At 33.2% G+C, this 25,786-nt stretch overlaps 1 protein-coding gene across 3 annotated transcripts in view; it reads left to right on the top strand.

The window, feature by feature from the left end:
* The window catches only part of CADM2 (cell adhesion molecule 2), a 1,075,698-nt gene that overhangs the window by 962,047 nt on the left and 87,865 nt on the right, over window positions 1-25,786 (top strand). For all 3 annotated transcript variants that reach the window (XM_029939146.1, XM_029939148.1, XM_029939147.1), the window contains one exon: window positions 11,432-11,610. In XM_029939146.1, the coding sequence (XP_029795006.1) occupies window positions 11,432-11,610 (179 nt within the window). The remainder of the gene's footprint in view (window positions 1-11,431; window positions 11,611-25,786) is intronic.

Consider the following 25,786-nt stretch of genomic DNA (forward strand, 5'->3'; position numbering starts at 1 on the left):
GTCCAGGATTTCATAGTCTCAAAAAGACCATTATTTTCAAGTCTTTTAGAGAACACTTACCTATTACACATAGGTTATTTTCTGTTTCAACTACAGGCTTTTACTTGAAGGCAAGAAGAGACTTAAGAAACAAAAAAACAGAATCAAGTAGCATATGCTCAGATTAATCAGGATAGGAGTCTTTTTTTATTTGTTATCGAGGTTTTGAACCTAAATGATGAATTTAACATTGATGTTATTGTCCTATATATATCTAATTTTTAGTGTAATGAGACTTCTACTTGGCACTGTAGTCACGTAATAGTTGATTTCAGGAGTTTATATGAGTGAGTAGACAGATTGAGAATCAGGGTGTCTATCTGCAATTTAATAGAAGAAGAAGGCTTGAATTTCCACTTCAAACTGACTTCATTTATTACTGCATTAAACAACTTTGACCCCATCAGACAGAAGTACTTTTGGTGGTATTTGAGTTAGGGAGTTCATCATTGAGCTTTTTAACAGGAATCACTGATATTCTCAAACTGTAAATAGAAAAAAAAAAAGCAATACAATTCATTGCTCTTCTTAAAAATAACTGTACAGGTTAGGGAAATATCATATCTATGCTGAGCAAAGACTAACCTATAAAAATTATGAGGATAAAGCATCTGATTGAAGAGCATGTCCAGAAACCACTAAACACAAAAGGGCATGGAGACCAGTGAGGAAAAAAGGTTAAGAAGCCATTCGACAATTTCTCCCTCTCATACAAAACACACAAAGGCATACTTATTAAGTAAGTCAGTACATATAACTGCAAAATGATAGAAATGCAATGGAAAATCATTTATTTAAGAGATAATTTTTTAAAAAATGCTTCATCTGAGTGATTTCTTCAAGCCTCTCCTTCCTTTTTTCTCTTTACTTACCGTACTATTTCAGCCCCACACATTTGAAATATGAGGGCAGAGCCAATTTAACAAATAATGATATAAGCTATATCAAAAATAAATTTTGGAAAAATACATATTTTAAATATTAAATAGTTTAGAAGGCAAAAAATATGTAGATCTAATCATATATTCTAAATAAGATACATGAAGCATATTTTCACAGATCAGAAAAACAAACAAACTTTGGAAATACATGTATACTCAAAGATGTAGAGAAAATATTTACTTTGACTTTAAATTTGTTTTTTTAAATAATATAAAAGTCTTTCTCATTGCTCTTCATGCTTATTCTCGCATGATAACTTCAAGAACGGTATTTAAATAAACAAACCATTTACCCTCTCCTCATGTTTTCTTCACCTTGTTTTGATGTTCTGATAAAGACAAAGAGAAAACAGAAAAGTTTGTTTCATCATGACTGAGAATTAAATAAGCACAATGGATGGGAAAAAAGAAAACAGCAATCTTGATAGCATTTAAGACTGATTAAAGAGAGAAGTAGGTGGTGGAGGGGAATTGAGGATGAAAGGTAAATAGTGAATGCATCAGTTAGGATTGGAAGTTTTGCTGTATACCAAAACAGTGAGCTGAGAAGGTGGGAGGTTATGATTTAAAAACTTGATATTTTCAGCTTCATAGTAGTGAAGTAAGGATGATAAGTTTAGTGTGTGGCCATGGCTGAGGTTAGGTTAACAAAATAATTATCAAATATGAAGGCATCAGGAAACTGAGGGGTCAGGGCATTGGATGGGTTATAAATGTAAATGTTTAAGTCAGTGAATTTTTGAAGATATTCTTGTTCATATGACATTATTCTCTTTTGACTTCTGTCAGACCTCTTGGACTTCATTCATTCTCTTTCTTTTCTCAACCTGTAAGTGAACATATTCCAAAATACTCAGTCATCTATTGCTGGAGCAATAGGACCTTGGAGAATTCATCAAGCTACAATCTTTACTCAGATTTGATTGCTGTGCAACTTAATTGTGAGAAAATTTGCTTTCTTTCATTCCTAATATGGATTTCAAACTTTTTATGGAAGCAATTCTTAAAACAACAAGGAATTTTTATATTATCTAAGTTAACTTTGAATATTTTACTTATCACGGTTGAAGTTCATTTTAAAACATAACCAATGAAACATTTATGTGTCTGTTTTTATATGCACATTTTGCTCAAAGGAAAACAAAACTTCAGAAACATTTAAAGTAGTTTTCAATGATTCTCAATGAGTTTAATTACCAGAAAATGTTCTACTCTTACATTTATAATCTTAAAACAGTTAAGAGATCAATGAAGATTTTTGTTGTTGTTTGTTGAGTAGGTACTTCATAAGCTTATGTAATTAATATCTAACAACTATCAACAAATATGTGCAAGTTTTTGAACCAGAAATTATGAGGTATTTGAGAAAAAAATAAACATTTTTCTGTAATATTACCTTTTAGTAGTATATGTCATCAACCAACCATAAAACTTGCAGGGCATGGTAAGTGATATAAATGAGTTATAAAACATATAAAGACTCATCATACCAAATTAGGGACATTACAGGAAAATCTCTTGTTTAGTGTCCTTAATTGTGGTAGGATTTTGAGTAGTAGAAATGGATGATGCCAACTCAAGAGAAGTCAGAATGCAAGATAAGATGCTCCAGAGGCCATATTTAAAATGATGGATTTAAATATGACAAGTGCCAAGAGAAGAGAATTGGGTTAATAATAGGTAATATTGTGATTTGCTAAGATAACAAATTATGAAAGGGCAAAATTAAAGTAACTTAATAGGATAACTGAATTGGGAATTATAAAATCAAAAGCCAAGATGTAAGCTGATACGAAAAAACAAGACCAAATATGCTCATCAGGAGCTTAGTCCAAGATAAGGTTTATAAGACAAAAGCTGAAAATGAAAAAAAAAAAAGTATTATTTTAGTGTTAAACCAAAAGACTGATGCCATCATTAGTATAAAAGGAGATGAAATGTGTTAGGGAACATTCTGGTCACAAAATGAACAACAAACAGAAGCAAAAAAAAAAATGATTTGGGGTATAGACATGTGTTAGGGGGAGATAACCCCCCAAACCTGTATATTTTTTGGCTAATAAGTCAAGCCTGGCTTTGGATGCAAGGCTAAGATATCTATGCTTTATGAAAAATAAAAGTACTTTGCTAAGGCTTTTAAGAAGTGAATATTTCTGATCAGAGTTTCCTTTATGTATAGTAATGTGAAATATCTGAAAAAGAAATGTCAATATAGAAATCAAATACAGAGCTCTTAAGAGTGAAAACCACATCCTACATAAAGTTGGAGTAGTAAAGGAAAGCAGAAGGCAACAGAATGACTCGTGGGAAAGTAAACACAACTTTTTAGAACCAGAAAATAAATATATGGTGTTAATGAAGAGAGAGGAGCTACTCTCTTTATGATGCCCAGCCTATGTAATAGGAGAAATCTCAGTCCTAAATAAGAAAAAATAACAATATAAAACCAACATACCACCAAACAACCAGCCAAATAAACAAATAAATAGACAAACAAAAAATAAATCGTGATAAAAACAAATTGAGATACAGCAGATAGGGAAAGTTGATGGTTTCACTTTGGGACATGCTGAGTTCAAGTCCTAAAGAAAAACAAGAAATACATTTTTATTCAGCAATAAGGAAATGAGAAATTAGAAATCAGGGGTGAGGGCAGAACTGGATTTATTTTAGAGAGATATCGGAGCCAAGCTCAAGAAGGAAAACAAAAGGATAGATTGCTGGGAGCCATTACTGGAGTAAGGCAGGTTTGCCAGGCCTCCCACCATCAGATGGCAACTGACCAGTGTCTACACCCACCCAGCCCCGACTGAATTTCTGCTTGAGCACCGACCCCCAAGGTGCCTGACTGACTGATATCAGGAGTGACTTACCTTCTTATGCTAAAAATATGTGAATTGTACCTTATGAAAAAACTTGTTATAGGAGTTTCTTCTTTTGTGATTATAGGAGCAAATAATACATTTCCTGACGCCTGCTCACAAAGAACTAACTCTTGCCTTTGCTATGCTAAAAACATTGCCTTGTATTTGAATGCTAAAGATCCCTTCCTTCCCCATATGATAAGCATCTAGTCACCTACTTCAATCACTATTGATAAAGGTTATGCCTGAGTCTTCTACCAATGTATGTTCTGGGAAATTTTTACATACCAAAGAATTTATCAGAAATCATTGTCTAAGGCAATTGCCACCTCTGTTTTGTACCCCATACATTTTTCAAAAAATAAAGCTGACTCTTGGGTCTGTGCAGAGATGCCTGTTTTTTAATAATTAAGAATATACTTAAAATATATGTAGAATGTTATTTATAAATTATTTTCAGAAACCTCTCATTTCATTCTCAGTAACAAGATAATCTTTTTTTGTATTTTTAAATTTGAAGTGGTTAATGTAATAAATAGCTTTAAAAGTAATCCCTTTCCATTTTTCCTATGTGGCAGCCACATCCTTTGCTTCCAATAGAGACACGTTACAAAATTATATTTTGAATTGGTCTCACAGCTTTAAGAAAGGCTACTTCTTGAACTTGCTTCATATTTATATTTTAAATTTTAAGAAGAGGAGTAAACAATAGCAGCTTCTAATTTTTTCCTCTTCTATTTTTTTTCTTCTACATCACTTGGTTGGTAACATTTGGGCTGTAGTTTATGGATACAACCTCCATCCACTCAATGAAAAACTTCCTGGCCTAGACTCCCTCAGAATCCTTCTTCCCAGATCCCCATAAATTTAAGTTTTCCTACTTGAACTGAATTTTAAACTCGCTTGTTAAGTTTGCATCTAATTTCTCTCCTTCCATTCTTTTTCTCTCCCGCCTTTTTTCTAAAAATTTGATAGCATAAGCACAGTTTTATACATAGACTCTTCAGTATAATTTCTTGATTTAAACATTTTTGCTTAAAGCAGAAAAAGGGATCAAGATATTTATGTAACTTCTACCACCTTCTTTCAGTTTAGAGTAAAAATATCACAGGAAATAGAGGAGGATTGAGCTTAAAAAGAAGCTTCCTAGTATTAAATCTTCAATTATATGTTCTACCACCTGAGAATTTAAAGCGAAATAAAGGCAATAGTCATCTTCATGTGCCATATGATTATAAGTACATAAGTATATAAGGCACCAAGTTATTAACTATAATTTCCTTTTCTGTCTTATATGAAAGAAATGTAAGATAAATGTATTTGTAAGTTTCCTCCTTTTTTTTTAACTTTGAGTCTGAACAAGAGGTTTAACTTGGATACTATTACATTGACTTATTTTTTTCTTTCATTTTCGTAAGTTTCATTTCATAAAACTAATTTTAGTGTTAGATCCCAACATGTACTGTGCTAATGAAGGAAAAGGCTTTACAGAGCTCAAAGGAGTTAGAACCACTGGGAAAAGGAATATACTGGAAAGTATATCCATTTCACAGTTTGAAAGACCTTATACTACTGTCTACTTCTAGAAGGATACCAGGAGAATTTTTTTTTTTTTTTGGAGATTTGCATTATGGTACTTGCTTTTCCACTACTGAACTTCTTTATTCTTTATTCTTTTTCTCAAGCAAGATCATAAAAGGGGATGAGAGCTCAGAAGGCAAAGCAAGATTCCACTGCCATCAATACCTAGGGAGTAATGATCCCATATACAATTGCAAGAATCAGGACTATTTCTATGTAATAAGTTTACGGAATAAGTGCCCCAAGGACCAAATAAAAACTTTCAGTGGAAATGAGTAATCAAGTTTGTATCCAGTTCAAGATATTAAATAGACTGCTAGCTAATCCAAAGGAGTTGGGGCAATTTCTTCTCACACTAATTTATAAACAAGGAGTTATTTAGGATGTCAGAGAATCTATCATTAGATATCTAGAAAACAAAACATATTTTAAAAATTCTGTTAAGGTAAAACAACTCTACCGAGACCTTAAAAAATAAGAGAATAATGCACAAGCATATTGGTTTCTTCTTTCACTTTTTTGTTTTGTTCTGTTTTTTTGTTATTGTCATTGTTTTCTGTCATTGTATGAAGAAACTGCAGCAAAATGTCATTAGGTGCATATAGAAAGAAAAAAACACATCTTTTTAGCCCTATAGATACAGAAGACAGAATCATAAATCCAATGTTATCTCCCAAAGAAGATTTTCAAATTCTAATATCAGGGCTTTTTAAAGGGAAACTGAATTGACTATATTAGTGTTCTCACTATGGAGTTATATAGTGTTACCTCATGCCTGATGCTGTGTCACTGTCCTGTTACTCCTGATGTCTAGCTCCTACTCTTTTTCAACCTTATCACATAGAAACTATAGACTGGAACCACTTTTAAATGATCTCCTTTGGTTGCCTGAACAGCAGGGAAGATTGTTATTCATTTGCAGCAAGAAACTCAATCATTTCTGGGTTCCAATTAGAGAAAGCCTAGGGGCCCTCTTTATTAAGATGAAACACAAATTGTATCAAGACTTGCTAAACCACTTAATATTTTTATGGTGATATTAAGAAGCTTGAACATTTTAAGTACTAATTGGAATATGTGTAGGGTTTTTAATCGATGTATAAACTCTAACCTCCATTTCATTAAAATTGCATCTATGGTGCTAACTTTTTTTGCCACCTTGAAGATTTACCATGCAGAGTATGATCAAGAATCCTGCAATGTTCAGTGTCAGCAGTGACTTACACTGCTAAAATCTTCTCGTAATCATTTATGCAGTTGTTTTTTCATTACTTTCTAGAAAACAATATCTTTATAGAAAAATTTTTAATATAGACCATTTGTGTTTATCTAGAATTTTGACTTCATTTTTACATACACAATGTAAAAATAAATATCTAAGTATAATTATATGATTACATGGTCAAATACTTTAAGATGTAAATGATATCTTGTAAGCAGAAGTAGAGAAAAATTATGACAGTTTGGATTTGGGGGCATAATTTTGATTATATAGAAATGTATAGATATATACATATAATTATACCTGTGTATATTTAAAAATTTTTTGACTTACACATCAGAGAAGTATTGCTTCTTAATAAAATACTTCCATTGAGTAGTAGTTTAGGGATGAATCTTTTCAAATTCTAATTATTCTTAATATAATTTATTTTAATGTTGGCTTTATGTAGCTTTGTAGAAAAAAAGCATACCTTCTCATATTTCTATTATATGCAGTAAGTCATAGTTTTATTGTGTCAGTTTTGCCTCTTCAAAAGGTACAATATCTTCCAGGGTATCAGTTTTTTTTTTTTTTTTAAGTTTATTTATTTACTTTGAGAGACAGACCTCCCGTGTGAGCAGGGGACGGCAGAGAGAATCCCAAGCAGGCTCCATGTTGTCAATACAGAGCCCATTATGAGACTCCATCCCATGAACTGTGAGACCATTACCTGAGTTGAAATCAAAAGTAAGTCCCTTAACTGACTAAGCCACCCAGGCGCCCCCGGGCGATAAGTTTTAAAGTAAGAATTAGTAAATTCATTGATCAACTAACAGATGTGGGATACATGAATTAAGTTGAGAAATATTAGTGGTTTGGGCTCTATTAAAAATACTATGAGAGTGAGTTGTCTATGTAATTAGATGATATAAATAATTGTATTTTCCAATATTTTTGATAACTAGGTTTTTTTTGTTTGTTTTCCCTAAAATGCCTCTTCAGAAATTTCACAGGCACAGCCTGGACTGTCTTGTCTTCTCTTTGTTCTCTCCCTAAGTATTTTTACTTCTTAAACTAAATGATTCTTTCATCACATTATGATCTGCTTGTTTTGATACTATTTCCTGTATCTTTTATTCCCTGGTTCATAACTTTTATCACTTCTATAGCATTTTGTCAGAAAAGTACCTTTGTCTTAGAAAAGGTGGTATAGTCATAGGCACCACTTATTAAGACATATGTCCTAATTGTATTCATAGTAACAAAATAGAGTAAATGTTTTCACCAAAATAAACAAATAACACTGCTTCAAAAATGATTTCTGATGTTGTGATAAAATCATGCTTAAATAAAACATTTGTCATATAAGAATTAGGAAAATATGCATCATGTTAGAAAGCAAGAGGTAGTGGACAAAGCATTGACTACAGAGTCAGACCAGGGCTTGGATACATCTCTGATACATATTCTTAGATGCGTTAAATTTTTAAAAAATTGTATCAAAGTGTTCTTGTGAGAAGTATAGAATATATTGATAACATATCTAGGATAGCTACCATTATCAATGGTAGGTGGTTGGTATTATGAACTACCTAGGTATTATTAACTAATTTCTATAATTAACAATTATATAAGTATGTAAAATATTTGAAGATAAAAGTCCATCTTTCACTTACCCTTTCTTCTCTAAAAGCAGGTTTTGAGATGGTAATTCTTTGAAAAAATTTAATTAAAAGAGAACTATCAGTTCCTATAAGTTCCTAAAACTTTTTTTAGATTATAAGTATATCAAACAGTATGTGTCTCTCTTTGTCTTACTATATTACTTAGCCTAATTTTATCAAGGCCCACCCATTTTGTCTCAAAAAGTAGGATTTTATTTTTAACGGCTGAATAATATTACAATATATTTGGAATATGTTTTCTTTATCCATTCATCCATCGATGGACACAAGATATTCAATGTCTTGGCTATTGCAATGAACATAGTGTGCAAATGTCTTGTTGAGATAGTGATTTTGTTTCCTTTAGATATTTACTCAAAAGTGGGATTTCTGGGTCAGCTGGTCATTTTATATTTAATATTTTGAGGAACTTCGATGCTGTTTTCCATACTGGCTGCACCAATATATATTCCCACCTATACTGTGCAAGCATTCTCTTTTCTCCACGTTTTCCCTAACACTTGTTATTTCTAGACTTTTTGATAATTAGGCGTTCTAACAGGTATGAGGTGATATCACTTTATGGTTTTGATTTGCATTTATCCAATGATTAATGATATTGAATGTATTTTCATGTAATTGTTGACCATTTTTATGTTTTCTTTGAAAAAATGTTTATTCAACTTTACTGCCAATTTTTTAATTAGGCCATTTTTGCTTCTGAGTTGCACAAGTTCCTTATGTATTTTGGATACTTACTCTTTTCGCAGATAGAAGATTTGCAAATATTTTCTCTCATTCTTTAGATCACCTTTTCATTTTGTTGATGGTTTCCATTATGTGCAGAAGCTTTTTATTTATTTTATTTTTTTAAGTTCTTATTTAAATTCCAGTTAATTAACATACAGTGTTATATTAGTTTCAGGTGTATATTATAGTGCTTCAACACTTCCATACGATACCTGGTGCTCTTCACAGCAAGTATACTCCTTAATCCCCATCGCCTAATTTGCCCATTTTCTCTTGTAACCATCAATTTGTCCTCTATAGTTAAAAGTCTGTCTCTTGATTTGCCTCCCTCTCTTTTTCCCCTTATTCATTTTTCTTTCTTAAATCCTACAAATGAATGAAATTGCATGGTATTTGTCTTTCTCTGACTTATTTCACTTAGCATAATACTCTCTAGATCCATCCATGTTATAAATGGCAAAATTTTATTCTTTTTGATGGCTGAGTAACAGTCTATTGTGTACATATATCACATCTCCTTTATCCATTCATCTTTTGGTGGACATTTGGGCTATTTCTGTCATTTGACTATTGCAGATAACGGAGCAGTAAGCATCAGGGGTACATGTGCAGAAATAGTTTCACATAGTCCCACTTGTTTATTTTTGCTATTTTTGCCTTTGCTCTTGATGTCATCCAAAAGATCATTGTCAATACCAATATCAAGAAGATTTTTCCCAATTTTTTTCTAGAAGATTTAGAGTTCCAGGACATAAAGTCAAACTTTACTCCATTTTGAGTTGATTTTTGTATAAGGTAGACATTCAGAATCCAGTTTCATTTTTTTGCATGTGGCTGTTCCGTTTTTCCAGCATCATTTATTGAAGAGACTGTCATTTCTTCATAGCATATTCTTGCCACCTTTTTCAAAAATTAATTGGCCACATATGTGTGAGTTTATTTCTGGGCCCCCTACTTTATTCCACTGATCTGTATGTCAGCATTTATGCCAATATCATACTGCTTTAATTACTCTAGCTTTGTAATATAGTTTGAAATCAGGAAGTGTGATGCCTCCAACTCTTTCTTCTTTCTCAAGATTGGCCTTTTCTAGTTAGATAAAAATTTTAGGATTGTTTTATTTCTGTTTAAAATGCCATTGGAATTTTGATAGGGACTGCTTTGAATCTGTAGATCACTTTAGTAGTATGGGCATTTAATATTAATTGTTCTAATCAATGAACATGGGTTATCTTTCCATATGTATGTGTTCTCTTTCATTTCTTTCATCAATGTCTTACAGGTTTTAGTGTATAGATTTTTTAACCTCAATTTTCCCTACATATTTTATTCTTTTTGGTGCAATTATAAATGTGACTGTCTTCTTAATTTCTTTCTGATAGTCCATTGTTAACATATAGAAATATAATTGATTTTGTATATTCATTGCGTGTATTCTGTAACTCTACCAAATTCATTTATTCGTTTTAACAGTTCTTGGTGAAGTCTTTAGGGTTTTCTTTATATCATGTCATCAGCAAATGGAGATAGTTTTACTTCTTTCTCTCCAGTTTAGATGCCTTCAATTTTTCCCCCACTTAATCGCTTTGGCTAGGACTTCCAATTCAATGTTAAATAAAGGTGGCCAGAGATGGGATAGGGTAGTGGGTAAAAATGGTCAATGATACAAACTCCTAGTTATAAGATAAATAAGTTCTGGGGATGTAATGTACAACATGCTGGTTATAACAAACAATATTATATTTTTTATTTGAATGTTGCTAGAGAGTAGATATTGAAAGTTCTCATCACAAGAAAAAATATAACTATGTGAGGTATTGGATGTTAACTAAGGTTATTGTGGTAATTATTTTGCATTATATCCACATATTAATAATTCTGTTGTACACTTTAGTACATCATTAGGTATCAATTATATCTCAGTAAAACTAGAAGAATAAAAGAGACAGCTCCCAACAGGAAAAACCTGTTGGGGGATGAGAAAGGCAGGGAACATAAGTGGGAGAAGTTTCAGGTGGCCTTAGGCCTCTGTCACAGTGGTAGCCCCAGGTACAAAGGTATAATTCCAAGTACTTCTAGAAATGGCTACTCAGGTAACCAAAATTAGTAGGTATGAGCCATTAGGATCAGGATCAGGACCACAGGATGCTATAATGATACTATAAATTAGTTCCTTAATACATGTCTGCTTAGCTAAGCAGAATAGAATTAAATTATATTTGCCATATCTCCAGATCTTCTCTGTGAGAGCATGTTACCTTATAGAAGTTAGCATAGGGATATGCTCAGAATTATTGTTAAATATTTATAAATTGCTTGATTTATTTAATTGATAGAGTATGAAACCTTCTCATTTTTCTTATCTATATGCATATTTAAATCCAATAGGCCAGAACCTGTTTTGTGGACAAAGGATGGTGGAGAATTGCCAGATCCAGACCGAATGGTTGTGAGTGGTAGGGAGCTAAACATTCTTTTCCTGAACAAAACGGATAATGGTACATATCGATGTGAAGCCACAAACACCATTGGCCAAAGCAGCGCAGAGTATGTTCTCATTGTACACGGTGAGTACTTCTTTGACATCATTGTATGTGAAAAAAATGAATGACCTGAAAGACTTTAAGTTTATCACAATCTTTGGAATAATAAACTGAAATTTAAGCAGGTTTTGTTTTTCTTTCAGGACTTTTCATAAAAGATACACAATTAATGTGTTTCAAGTCAAACTAGTAAAATAAAATTACAACATACACTAGAAATAAAAATTATTTTGATAAAAGATTTTCCTTATTACAAATATAGAAGTTTTGGTGGCAATGAGTAAATAATAGTGGTTTTTCTTTAAATTTTACAAATTAATGCTTTTAGTTATAAATCACAATCATGAAAGCTTTATTTCTCTTAAGTTAATTTTGGTTGTATTATCAAAAAGCATATACTTTGTTATCATGATAACTGGTTTCACAAAGTATTAATGCATGTTACTGAGATGTAGCAAAGACAGAGGTGTGCGGTACTAATAACTGCACTGATTTCTTATGAACAATGATTTGAAATACCCACAGATATTTTTTCTTCACTGCACTAAGCTCACAATTTGAGTAAGTGTAACAAAATGCGAGAAAGAAGAATCAGTACCCAAGATGAAGAGAATCTCTGTTTTTCCAAACCTTCAAAAGCCACAATTATTGTTTAAGATAGCTTTAACATGTTGTTGGATAGAGATGAACTTTTATGAAATTGCCAAATAATGCAATAGACAAAATTAGTCAAGTTTCTCTATTACAATACTTCTCAAAGTTTATTAGAAATCCCAGGGAATATTGTGAATTTCCAAGAGAAAGAAGCATTAGATAATGAAAGTATGTAAGATATATTTCATCATGAAAACCTATTTTAAGACTAGTAGTATGTTAAACAATATTAAAGCATTCCAAATGAATGTTCTATGAAACATGATGTTTTAATAAATCCAGTATATCTTAAAATCATGGAGAGAGGATATTTAATATTTTCCCATGAATCTAATCATAAATTATTATAAGAAATATAAATTCATTCTCTACCTTTCCAAAAAAGAATTTTGAAAGCAAAGTCTTATTATTTGTAAAGGGATTGCAATTTAGGAAAAAAAATTAATCTAGTTCATGTTCCCCACCCCCACCCAGGGATTTATTTTGTTGGAACACAAGCCAAAATTAGAGAAAAAGAGTATGTTAAATCAATATATAAATTTAATATTTTGAAACTAGTGTAGGCAGTCTCTCAATTCTTAATACCACTGTGTTATTGAAGGCAAAAGAAGTAAATTGACTGCAGTATATAGACTGTCCACATATAAATTTTTTGAAGTTAGAGCTGAGAAATTGATTTCATCCATCCTATGAGTTGTGCAGATTACAACTTTGGGGAAGATCAGCCTACTCAAATTAGATTCATAAACTGGAATTAAATATGGTAACCCCCTGCAGACACACCCTGCTAGGCTTACTACCAGCAGAGTGACACAACCACTGGGTGTGTCAAGAAGATAAGTGAGGTCCTGGGAGCAGGACCCAGGAGTAGGTTTCAGTTCATGCTGACCTGTATGTTTAGATCATGCAGTCACAGAAGTGGAGTCTGATTCACTCTTAACTTTCTAAGAGCTTCTCCCTAACAGTTTTTGGGAACCTGGGGGCATGTTGTATAGCATGTCACATTGTTTGGAAAGCAACGTGACATGAAAAATATAAAGAATTAGAAGGGAAGTGACAGACAAAATACTTAGATGACTTAGATGAAAAGTATGTCATTCTTTCTTTTTCTTTTTTTTCTTTTTAAGTAATTCAAATGGAGCAAATGCATATGTTTTCCCAGTGTTTGCAAGCTAGCCAACAGCATGATTTCCTAAATAGCCAAGCTACCTTTAGGTATTTGGCAGTTGACATATTTCTAATAAATACTTCTCTAACCACTTTGTAAGAAGTCATTTCTGGCTTTGCTTTTTGAACTACAATTCATCAAAAGCACCCCATAGATTAATGTTATTCATGCTGCTAGATAAATGCTGTGAAGTTCAACAGTAGTTTACTTAGGATTATTGACACACGTAATGAGAGGCTCGATGAAACAGTGAAGCCATATTACACTGTGTTTAAAAAGGGCTCCAATTGGGTTCATTACAAAATGAAGGTTTTTTCTCCCCTTTGCACACAGGGTATAATGTTTCATTAGTCACTGGTTGTATAAATATAAAAAGCTACTCTCTTCTGTTAATGGTTTAGCTGTTTCAAAACCCTACTAAATGATGAAATTTGAGTGGTATTTCGATCTATAATGAATGCTGTATGCATTTCGGAATGGAGTGATAGGTGATCATTTGTGAGAACTTTACCCTTTTATCTTTTACACCGAGGTTGATTTTACATTAGCTGTGATAATTTAATATAGCTGTAGCACAGAAGGGCCTTTCATGAGCTGAGACTGTGTCTTTGCCTCTACCACAGTTGCCTTGGTTCTATTGATTCTTAACTTGATGGAGGTCTGAGCACTTTCCTGTGAAATCATGGTATCTAGATGCCATCCTAATGGTTAGATTTTATTCTTTGGGTGTCAATGGAAGTACATTATTTAAATGTTATCACATTTAGTTGTTAACAGTGCTGGCATTTTGTGTTATAGTCACTGAAGGGCTTTTTCCCCCTCTCTCCTAATTATACCTTTACAAATTTCAGCTTTAGAACTACAGATGGTAATTTGAAACTGCCAGTCTAAAATTCACCCTCAGTGAAAGGTCTAACAAAATTTAGCATACAAATACTTGTGGGAAAAAATTATACTTATGAAATATTTGTCTTGTGCTGGTTCCATTGGGAAAGAAAGTGGCATTTTTCATTAACAAGCTCAGCAATGGAAAAATTTATCTGCTAAATTAGTAGCCTTAGTTATTTTATTAATTCATGTGAACAGAAGTTGGTTTGCTTGTTTTATACACCTGTATAAAAATATTGAAGTCATTCTCATGTTTAATTGGTATCATGTGCTTTACTTATTTAGAAGGGCTGATTATTTCCATGTTAATGGTGTTTAAACATGCTGTTGCATTGCTGTTTTTACTGCTCGGAGAACTCAGATCAAGAGAAAAATTCATTCACCAAATAAATCGTTAGCATGTATTACTGAATAAAAAAGTACTATAAGAGCAAAGGTGAACAAAACTCAAGAAGTTTAGAATTGAACATGGAAGATGAGTTAAGCATTCAAGTAGTTATAATACCAAAATAAAAGAACTGGAGGAGCATGGACTTACAATGATGTAGCTGTTCAGAGTCTTTGAAAGTGTGGTCCAAGTATCACGACTGAAACAAAAGGTAACACAGCACTTCTGAATTATTAAAAGACAAATGGTATACACCATAAATGGAAGTACCCAACACAGTGCCAGGTGCATAATAATCAAACTATTAGTATTCTATTACTAGTAGCCTTATAATAGCAAGGGAAATCTCAATCTAATGCTCTAGTAAAAAACTTACTCAAGAGTTGCATACAGTTTAGTGCCCACAGTCCTCCCTGAATGAATTAGGTTATCTCTGTTGAAGAACAAGACAATTGTAAATTCTTGCTAACTAAGCAGTAGAAAATATCTTGAAGAGAGTGCAGGAAAAAAGCTGTAATTACTTGTGTTTCTCTAATGCAACAACAAGTTCAGGGGTTTAGATACAATATCTTCTCCCCAAGAAAAGACCTCTCAGATCCACATCATCCAAGTAGAGAGAACATAGAAGATACTATTTTATCACACAAGGAGTGGCTGCAGAGAATTACAGATGATCTTGGGCTAATTTTATTTTGCGGATGAAGGCAACCCAAGTCCTTATATTTATTTGCCCTCAACTGATGTGCAATATATGATGAAATATATGTGAAATTCTTTTGAAAGTGTCAGAAACATAGAGCACCCAGGAAAATTTTAGAATGAATATGAAGAGTGAGAAACACAAATCAGTACATTTTCTTCATCTTTAACTTTGTTCTCAATGCCCAGTATCTTTCACCTCCCTTCACATTCATGCTAGAGAAATTTGTAACCATTCCTCAAAATACAAATGGAAGAGAACAGATGTTGGAATGCTTTAGTATCATTTGCACCCTCAAAACCCTCCTCAAGATTTGGAAAGAAGTACAGCAATAAAGTAGAAAAAAATAAGTAGGTTATTTCTTCTTCTACCAGTAGCAGCACTAACTATGGCAGGTCTAGGTTTTAGGAGAGAGCAACAGGGAATCAGATTAACGTTCCAGTGGAGAACCAACTCTGCTCAGAACCCAACTCAGTGTTGTCTCAGACAGTCGTAACCGAGTTGAGCATGATTTTAGAAAGGTTTGCGTATTCCCCATCTCTCTTCAAACATATTCTTCCTATTACCATAAGAACTCTTATATGAGATTTAAAATTATTTTGCTACTGCTGTAATATTCCTTTACTTCATTATTTTCCATACTTGTATGGATAAGCTTTTGAAACAATTCATTACTTCTTCATTATCTTAAGTTACCATTCTTGTTGTGAATGAAATTATCCACTACAGACCCTGCCATAGTTTTACTTTTATGTGTAGATATTTTGCTTTTCTAGCAAATTTTAGCTTTATGACCACATAAAAACAAGTAAAATCCTCCATAACCAGTATAATTATAGTAGAAAGTAAAACATAATAAGTTTTTTTAATATTTCTGTAATGTCAGTTTACTGACAGTCACTGACTTGATATCTCTAAAATTTCACTTGACAGTTACAGTTGTTTTGTTTATTTGATCCTGTATCTGTTGAAATGAAGACTGATAAAATATGATATTTTTTTATGTTTCCAGGATAATTTACCACAGAAATCACACACACACACACACACACACACACACACACACACACACACTATATAGAATCCATCACATTTTATTGTTAGTTAATAAGAACCATCATAAAAAGAGTGTTTCAGATTTTTAATAGTAAGAGATAATATTACTGCTAGAAATATCTGTGTGTTTCAGTCTAGTGAAAGGTATCAAGCTATTAAATATGACTTTTCAGCTTTTAAAAATCAATATAACTACTATTTTCATTTCACTCTGCTTTTATTGTAAATAATAAATATCAGAAATACTCAGAGACAGAGCTATTCACACAGATATTGCAGACTTCTGCATCAAGCCAAGTACCTAGTTTGTTGCACATTTTAGACATATATCTTTTTCAGAGATTATAAATTAAGTATACGCTCACTTTCAGTCTTCAGTGCTGAAATTTTCCCTTTCACTTGATTTGTTTACCATGAGAGAGAGACAAATTGAGTCATGGAAGATAGGCTTTCTTCCACTTTAGCAAAAATCACCAAGTCATCTATCAACTCCTTCAAAGTTTTACTAGGGTGTAGAACATAAATTCAGTTGCTTTAGGGTTATTAGTACCTGATCCTAAACTTAGCAAAATAATTAATCCATGTATAGGTGAATGAGGTAATAATTATGAAACAGATTAGGGCTATCAAAAACTAATATCTTAAACTTGTTTTTAAACATCTCTTACCATAAGAACTAACAAATATTATTATAATATATGCATTTCTAGTCTTGAAATATGTGTTACACATATTCATGTCATGATTACCAATGATCTTGGGAATTCTCATCACATTAAAGTGAAAAATGTACCTCTGTGATTCATAGTAAATATGTAGCTAAACTAAAAAGTTGGCAGTAACATGTACTTTTACCATTACATTCATCTAGCAATGAAACATTTGGAAACATTGAGAGGCTACATGACTCTTTTTTGACCTCTTAGTTGTATGTTAGGAGAGGTGCAACAGATCACTGTGGAACTAAGAGAGTGAATATTTGAGTTTATATGGGTGGGTGGGCGGGCAGGGAGAAAGAGAAGCCTGGATTATAGACAGATGCACAGCCTAGTAAACATTAAAAAGGGATTCAGCTAAAATCTGTTTCCTCACACAGAAACAGACCTACCAGTTGGTAAATTAATTCTGTATAGTCATAATGAGCATGTTTCCTTTGGAGAAGCTTTCTTTAGAAGCATAGATGGGAAAATACACAGTGTGGGAAGAAAAGGAGAGAAAAGACATCCATATGGAGCAAAAAGCAGTGCACTCGTGGGAGAGTCCTTTGGTTGCTGCCCTTATCTCTGGTGTGGAGTCTACAGACAGTAAGCTAGTTGGACGACTCTTAAAACAGTGCCTTCTTTAATTGCTGAGATAAAACATCAACTCTGGACATGAATACAGCCAGGAGAGCTGGGTTGCCTGTGGGAAAGGCACACCTCTGCATAAATTTGCTATTGGACACTGCAGAGAGAAGTGGAATGGGATCAAATAATGGAGACAGGAGCATTTTTGCATTATAAAACATTTAGAAAGTTGCATACACGCAGGCATACAAAACACGATGTTGAGGTTTAATTCCATCCCTTTGTTTTAAGATGAGCATGAATTGGATAAAATGGGGTTTTACCTTTCAGAGTAAAAATTCCATTCATAGACAGCACTCTACCATTCTGCAGTAAATGTTTCTATGGTACCTACTTGGACTACTGGCTAAAATGTCCATGGGGAAAACCCTCATTCCTGCTTGAAGGAAGGAGAGGCCACCATCCAACAATTGTAGCTTTGTAAATATCTTTTCTTACACTATTTATACCTAATATTTTCTATCAGTTGCAGTAAGGTAAACAGAAGAATAGAATCCAAGACTCAGTCTTCCCAGATTTTTTATGGGGAAATAAGGCTAGGTTGTAGCTTTTCAAAGATGTACAGAGCTCTTGTATTCAAGTGTCTGAGCACTAATTGGCAGATTCATTTAAGAATTCAAGCACTATTCAATGGCCCAATGAGAAAAATTGAGCATTTGTTTTCAGAAATAATGGCACACCTAACTCGAAGATATATTTTTCATAAAACCTGCTTTGTAGCTTCTTAGGATGTAATTTTTACTAACAATGTAACAACACATCATGTGCTTGTTCCAGAATCTAAGAACTATTCTTGACTCCACTTTAGACTAATATCTAATTCATCAGCAAGTTCTGATGATGCTTTTTCCAAACCATGTGTTCAGAATGTCCACTTGTCTCCATTATTCTCTCTAGCCTACACTATTGACTTCAATGTCTATAATCTCTTTCTCACTGAGCTGTAACATATAAATGTTAAAATGCACATTCCTTCATACCTTTCCTCTACTTAAATTTTCCCAAAGCCATTTCATCACATTTAGTGTAAAACCTCAATTCTTATTAACCTAGCTTCCCAAACCATACAGAGTATGCTACTACCCACCTATGTGACATCTCATTACTCTCTACACAATCACTTGTTTCTCTGGTCCTCCTTCAACTCCTATGAGACATCAAGCTCAATCTCTTTTAAGAAAGTTTGCTTCTGCTCAGAATGGTTGTCCAGGAAGTACAAGGAATTCTGTCATGAATATTGGTATTTGCAAGAGTGAAATCTTATCATTCAGATCTCAGATTAAACAAATCAGAGAGGGGACATTTTTGTCCCACTCCAATCTAAAATGACCCCAATCACACATCACTTTATTTTAATTCTCTGTAGAGCATTTATCATTATTTGGTGTTTTAGTTGTGTATTTGTATATTTGATTGTGTAAATGGGTATGTATACATATATGTATGCATTTGTGTTTATCTATATTATATATATGTATCTGTATATATGAATATATTCTGTATCCAACCAGTAGATTATTACTTTCTTGAAAGCATATATCTTACAAGTCTGTATCTCTATCTCTTAGAACAATGCCTCCTAAATAGTAAGCAATCAATAAATACTTCTTTAATGATTAAATTTCTTTGTATATCTCTATCTTTGTCTCTCTCTCTCTCTCTTTTCAACAGAAGGAACGTTAATAATATATGTATGAATGTACACATATATACATACATAAATGCCCATATCCACATATATGCATATATATGTGTGTGTGTCTGTGTATGTATGTATGTGTGTGTGTGTCAATATATACTGCCTTGACTTCTGAACAAAAATGGGAAAACTAATATTCATTCTTTGATTATCCAAATCAAGGCCTTTAAGTTTCATCTCATATTAGGAGAAGTGAGATCTAGAGATATATTTATTTGACAATGCATATGTAAATGATGCCTTATACAGTTAAGCAGTGTATGAAATGAACACCTGTGTATAGAAGAATTAATATCTTTAATAGAAATCTTAGAAGTTATAAACTTAACATAATTGACTTCAAATGCCCATTTTTTTGCAAAATTATGTCATTATTGCTTACTAAGAATTAGATTTATTTATTTTAGACATCTGTTAATGTCATTTATAAACATAACATTTATTTCTGGCCATATAGAAAATGTTTTCTGAAAATCTATATCAAAATGTTATAGTGCCTAATATTTTATTATTTCAGGAAATCTTTCTTCAGAAATAATTTTAGGATCTCTTTTAATTATAATATTCCAAGAGACACATTCAAGAAAATATGAAATACCATAGTAAGAAATACTTCAGTAAAATACTTTCTATTTAGAGCATATTTTAGATGTAAATAACTTGGGGAAGGTTATCAGTTTGTATAACTAAATCCCATGTGAAAACCAGTTCATTTAATAATCTATTATATGATTAGGAAAGACATTTCTTTATGTTAGAACTCTGAATATTAGGAATGTAGGTCAGAATCTGGATTTCTCCATCAGTGTTTTTCTACTAGCTCACACTCCCTCTGTGTATATTCATATTTGATTTGAGGTGGTTTTTTTTGTTTGTTTGTTTTTTTGTTTTTTTGGGTTTTTTTTTTTTAGTGAATGTCAGAACTGTTCTCCAAAAAACCACCCTTCATCTTCACAGAACTTAAAGTCTTTGACCGACTCATCTGATTTACTTTTTGGTAAAGGACTTTTAAGAAAGAGCACATAATGGGGCTCCTGGGTGGCTCAGTCGGTTGGGCCTCCGACTTTGGCTCAGGTCAGATCTCACGCTCGTGGGTTCGAGCCCTGCATCAGGCTCTGTGCTGACAGCCAGCTCAGAGCCTGGAGACTGCTTCTGGTTCTGTGCCTCCTTCTCTCTCTGCCCCTCCCCCTCTCATGCTCTGTCTCTCTCTGTATCAAAAATAAATAAAACATTAAAAAAATTAAAAAAAAAAAGAAAGAGCACATAGTACTGACACAGGTGGAGTTATACAATGTAGGATCATCCGCTTGAAAGGATTTCTCCTACTTTAAGTTTTACTTTACATTTGACAGTTTGGAATGTGAGGAAGTATTTTAAAAGAAAAAATGCATACTTTTTTTCAAATAACAGACTGATTTTATTCATAAACTTTCCTTGTAATTACACAGAACTGTTGGTTACCGCCTACAGTTGAAAATTGCAGTACTTTTCATTTTTTTAAAAACAGCTTTTTTTTATTGTAAAAGGATTCCATTTAGTACATGAAGCCAGTGGAAGTTATCAGAGGTATGAAAAGGGATTCATTCCAATCTAATTTTTAAAAGGGCCCCTTTTTATGAAGCGGAGGGTTTTCCATACAACTCTTGAGGAGGAAGCACGCACTGGCGAGTTGGGACCTTGTCAACCTGGCGGTTGTCATTTAAGTAAGAGCTTCAGTGCTGTTATCCATTCTTATGCTATAATCCAAATAGGCTGCTACATGTAGCTGAACATAATGGGAACAGATAAACGCCCTTCTCTGCACAGGTGAAAAAGCAAATACAGTACATTTTTCTTCTTACAATTGCTCCCAATGGCAGTGCAATTATCAGTAAGAAGGTTAAGGATGCCCTATTTTTTTTTCTTATTAATCTTTTTATTTTTTCAGCCATAAAAAATTTCTTTTTTTATTTTTATTTTTTTGAAATGGCAATGAAATTTTATTTTTTTTACTTTACAAAGTTTCATACTTTTTTTTACCATATGCAATTATTTTCCATCATTTACAATACAGTAGTTACAATGACACTCCACACATTATTTTTAAGGTTAGGAAATGTGGATGCCTTCTATCACAAAGATACTCCTTACCTTAATACTTCTAATATATGTTGAGTTCTGACTCTTGTATCTCCACTTACCTTAATACTTCTGACTCTTGTATCTCCACTTACCTTAATACTTCTAATATATGTTGAGTTCTGACTCTTGTATCTCCACTAATAATCCTTGGTTTGGACTCACTCTTGATTACCCTGGGACCACCCTGGGGAGTTAGTGACATAAAGCAGAAAGAAAGTAGATATGCGGAGTCCAGACTAAATGGTAGAAATTTTTCTCCCTATTGAACACTAGTCCTTAGAGAGAAACAAGCAGCTTGGGCTTCTGGGACTCTTTAGACTTAATTTTGCTTAGAAAATCCATTCTGAATGGGTCAGAATGCCATTTTTAAAAGAGAAACTGCCACTAAACAAAACAGGTTGACAAGTTAGAAATTATTGTACACTGCATTTGTAGAGAACAAAACATACCTTTAACCTGAAAAGCTCGTTATTGGGAAAAAAGGTGCTACACCACTCTTCAATGTATTGTATACAGTGCTTGTTGGAGCACTGTTCATTTTAACAAGGTTATACAGGATCTGCTGTGCTCTAATAAGCTCCAGTAACAAAATGTGGTTGTATTTTGTTAAATTCCTACATTAGGATGTGATTAGAAAGGGTACTTTTCTATTTTTTGAATTGGATGACATGATTTAGAGCTCTAACACTTTTTAAAACACTGAAAAACTGCATTCAGAATATAGAATTCTTCAGTGTGCTACATCTTAATTTTTTAGATAATCATTTGGACTTGAAGACTCTTAACAGAAATTTCTAAAAACTATCTCATACACCATATTAGGAAGGGGGAGGAATTTTTTTGCACACATTAACCATGAATAAGGCTCAATTACTGATTCATGTTATTAAAAATGATACTATTCCCTATCTACTGACATTATTGTCATTATTACCAGTAGGAGCATGATTTATGAGATGCTAGTCAAATTCAAAGCAGAGAACGAGGTACCTGAAGGAAGCCCAGAAGTGTATCATAGATTCTGTTCTGTTATCAGTGTATATTCTGCATACCGTGTACTTTATTATTAATAAGAATTTGAATAGTAGAGTATATTAGTAGACTATGTAAATTAGAGAAATAGCATCACACATGTCTTTTATTTTCCACTGGGGGAGAGAAGGAGAGACATGGAGCTAAAGAGAGGCCCAGAACCATAACGTTGGTTGTGCTCAGAGTGGTGTGTTGTGAATATGAGCATTATTGTCATGGGGTCTTGGTAAGAAAGTGAGGGAAGCACTACAGAAACTCTAAAAGCATGATGCGTATTCAGAGAGAAAGGAAGTCAGTTGATATTCAGTTAGTCAAGGAAGTCTTCACAGAGCAGGTCCAAATCAGGCAGGAGCTTGGGAGTAGCATTTTACTGGCTATATTAAGAAAGGGATAGAGATTGGAAAATACTAGGAGGTTGAGTCAGAGTAAACTTGTCCCAAGGAAAAATGATATTTTAAAAAAACAAAGATATGTTGACTTATAACAACTGAGCCTATAGTTAATTGGAGAGATAGATTTATATAAATAAGACAGTAACATAATACATAACATGCATGTGTAGAAAAAAGTATGTGCTAAGTTCCTTGAAAATGCTTTGAAGGAAGATATTAACTGCAGAATTTGGAAATGCTTTACAAATGAGATCATATTTGAACTAAAAAGACAAGAAATGTAATGATGAATGTCATGTAACAGGATGTGGCTCTGAGAACACGGCAGCAAAGAGAAGAACAGCAAAAGCTGAGTCTACAGTTTGAAGAAAAGATTTGTGTTAGGCGCAGATGCCTCGGGTGCTTGACCTCTACCTCTTTGCTTCTGTTAACTGGGCCCTGTGAGAAGTGAAGAGGCTCAGCACGGGCCCTGAGGAAGTGTCGTCCCCGTTGTCCCGCCATAGTTAGTAGCTGCAAACAAGGGCGGACACAGTTTGGAATTCTTCAGGGCAGAATCAAGCAGGTTGATCAGGGGTGACGATGGACTGCTGAACTTGTCAGAACAAAGTTTAACCATGATCCCTGGACACAGATTTTAGTTTTTTGATTCAACAATTTCATTGTGTGAGCAGAAATTGGGCTTTGGCGAGTGAATAGGTCCTTATAGAAGTATTCCACACTATTTATACTGCATTTATTTGCAACCCAGCATTCAGGTACGTGAATAACTTTTGCTGCCTACTTAGACTCTGCTTACACTAATATGCAGTTGTACAATGACTAAATTTGGGGTGCTGTCTGACATTTTTGAAATACTCCTGAATTTTTCTTTTACATGAAAACAGTATATATGTTACAACTGAAATTATAAGTGTAATTTATTGTAATGCACACTTTATGCGTAAGCAAAACTCTAAGCAAATATTTTCATTCTTGGAACCTTTACTTTTCTCAGTTTCCTATCAAAAATGATTACATTTTCCTTTTGTTTATAATTTTTTTTAATGTTTTTTTATTTTTGAGAGAGACAGCGTGATCAGGGGAGGGTCAGAGAGAGAGGGAGACACAGAATCCGAAGCAGACTCCAGGCTCTGAGCTGTCAGCACAGAGCCCAACGCAGGGCTTGAGCCCACAAACAGTGAGATCATGACCTGAGCCGAAGTTGGACGCTCAACCTACTAAGCCACCCAGGCGCCCCTCACATCCTTCCTTTAAACAAATCCCTGACTTTTCTATAGTAGACGTCTATCTAGACAAATCAAATCTAACTATTTTTACTTTGTTCACTTCCCAAAATACCATTGTTATCCACTATATGTTTTATCAGTTACTCACTCTTATTCTTTATGCCTTAACCTCTAGAAAATATATAGTGCAGTTCATTTCTTTTGTAAATTGTAAATACTGAACTTTTTATTGGTAACCACTTTTTTTCAGGAAAAATCAATATTATTTGATTGAAATAAGACCTTTGACCCCATCTTTTGTATTATAGAAATCAGAGATGAAATGTGATATAGTTAATGAATTGACTTACTATATAGTTATCATTTCTGAATTTTAATGTTCATAAATTATGTCACAAACCATTTCCTCTATTTTTCTAATTTGTAGTCACTTAGTGTCCATGCTCAGACATCCTTTAATCATATGCTGTTAACAAATAAGGCATATATTAAGATCTTCTAAAATTGACAAGTCGTATTCAGCAAATTACACACAGTATTAATATGGCTGCAGATTGTCTTGCTTGAACTGAGTAAATTAATGTCAAATCAAGATTCAGTTATTTTTATTATGTGTGTGTGCATGTGTATAATTCTTCTGCATGTAGATTAGTGTATTTTTATTCTTGAAAAAAAATAAATGGATGTGTCTTAAAAGGGGTAAAAAATGACCTACATTTTCTATTCTGTACTATGTTTGATTGAGCAATTTGTATAACTGTATAATGGTTTTAAAAATGTACAGAATTCTAGCCACTTCTAAAATGAAACAAACAGTTGGTACTAGTGTTTCTAATCTCATGTTTCCTTATGAAAATGTAGTTCTATCTTTACTATGAATATCTAAGTAAAAGACCAAAAGTGAATGAACCAAATCAAATCTTTTAAAAATTGCTAAATAATGCCAAATGTTGCTTCTCAGTTATAGGAGTGAAAATCAGAGATGAGTGATGGACTTAGAAAAGGCAGCACGGAGTCCTTTTCTAATTTTTACTCTGACAGGAGTTACAGTCAGGCAGTAAAATAAATAATATTGAGATGGAAGTGTTGGAGACATCTCTCTATTATACTCATATGGAATAAAATATTCTCTCTGTACTATAACACACATATATATGCAGAAATACTTAAATTTAGAGACAAGGAAGCTCTATCTCAAAGTTCTGTCACACATTAAGTGGCAATAATAATAGATGACTTCAAAATTTATCATGATCTTTTATTAATTATCACAATAGGATTTGCTTAATGAGCCCTCCTGATCTTTCACCCTTTTTCTGAAGGTCTCAAATTAGGTGAAAATTTAGAGAGTTCATAAGGAGACATGGAGGACATGAGTCTCTGCTCAGGCTCACACTACTCCCAGAGTAGCAGGAAAGGGGAGCAATCATTCATTTTGTTAGCAAGGAAATATGTTGAAGGAAGAAGCTGTAAGTCATGGTCTTAGAAACATCTTTTGAGAGCACCTGGCTGGCTCAGTTGGCAGAGCAC

This window comes from Suricata suricatta, chromosome 5 (assembly GCF_006229205.1).
Source record: "Suricata suricatta isolate VVHF042 chromosome 5, meerkat_22Aug2017_6uvM2_HiC, whole genome shotgun sequence".
NCBI classification, from domain to species: Eukaryota; Metazoa; Chordata; class Mammalia; order Carnivora; family Herpestidae; genus Suricata; species Suricata suricatta.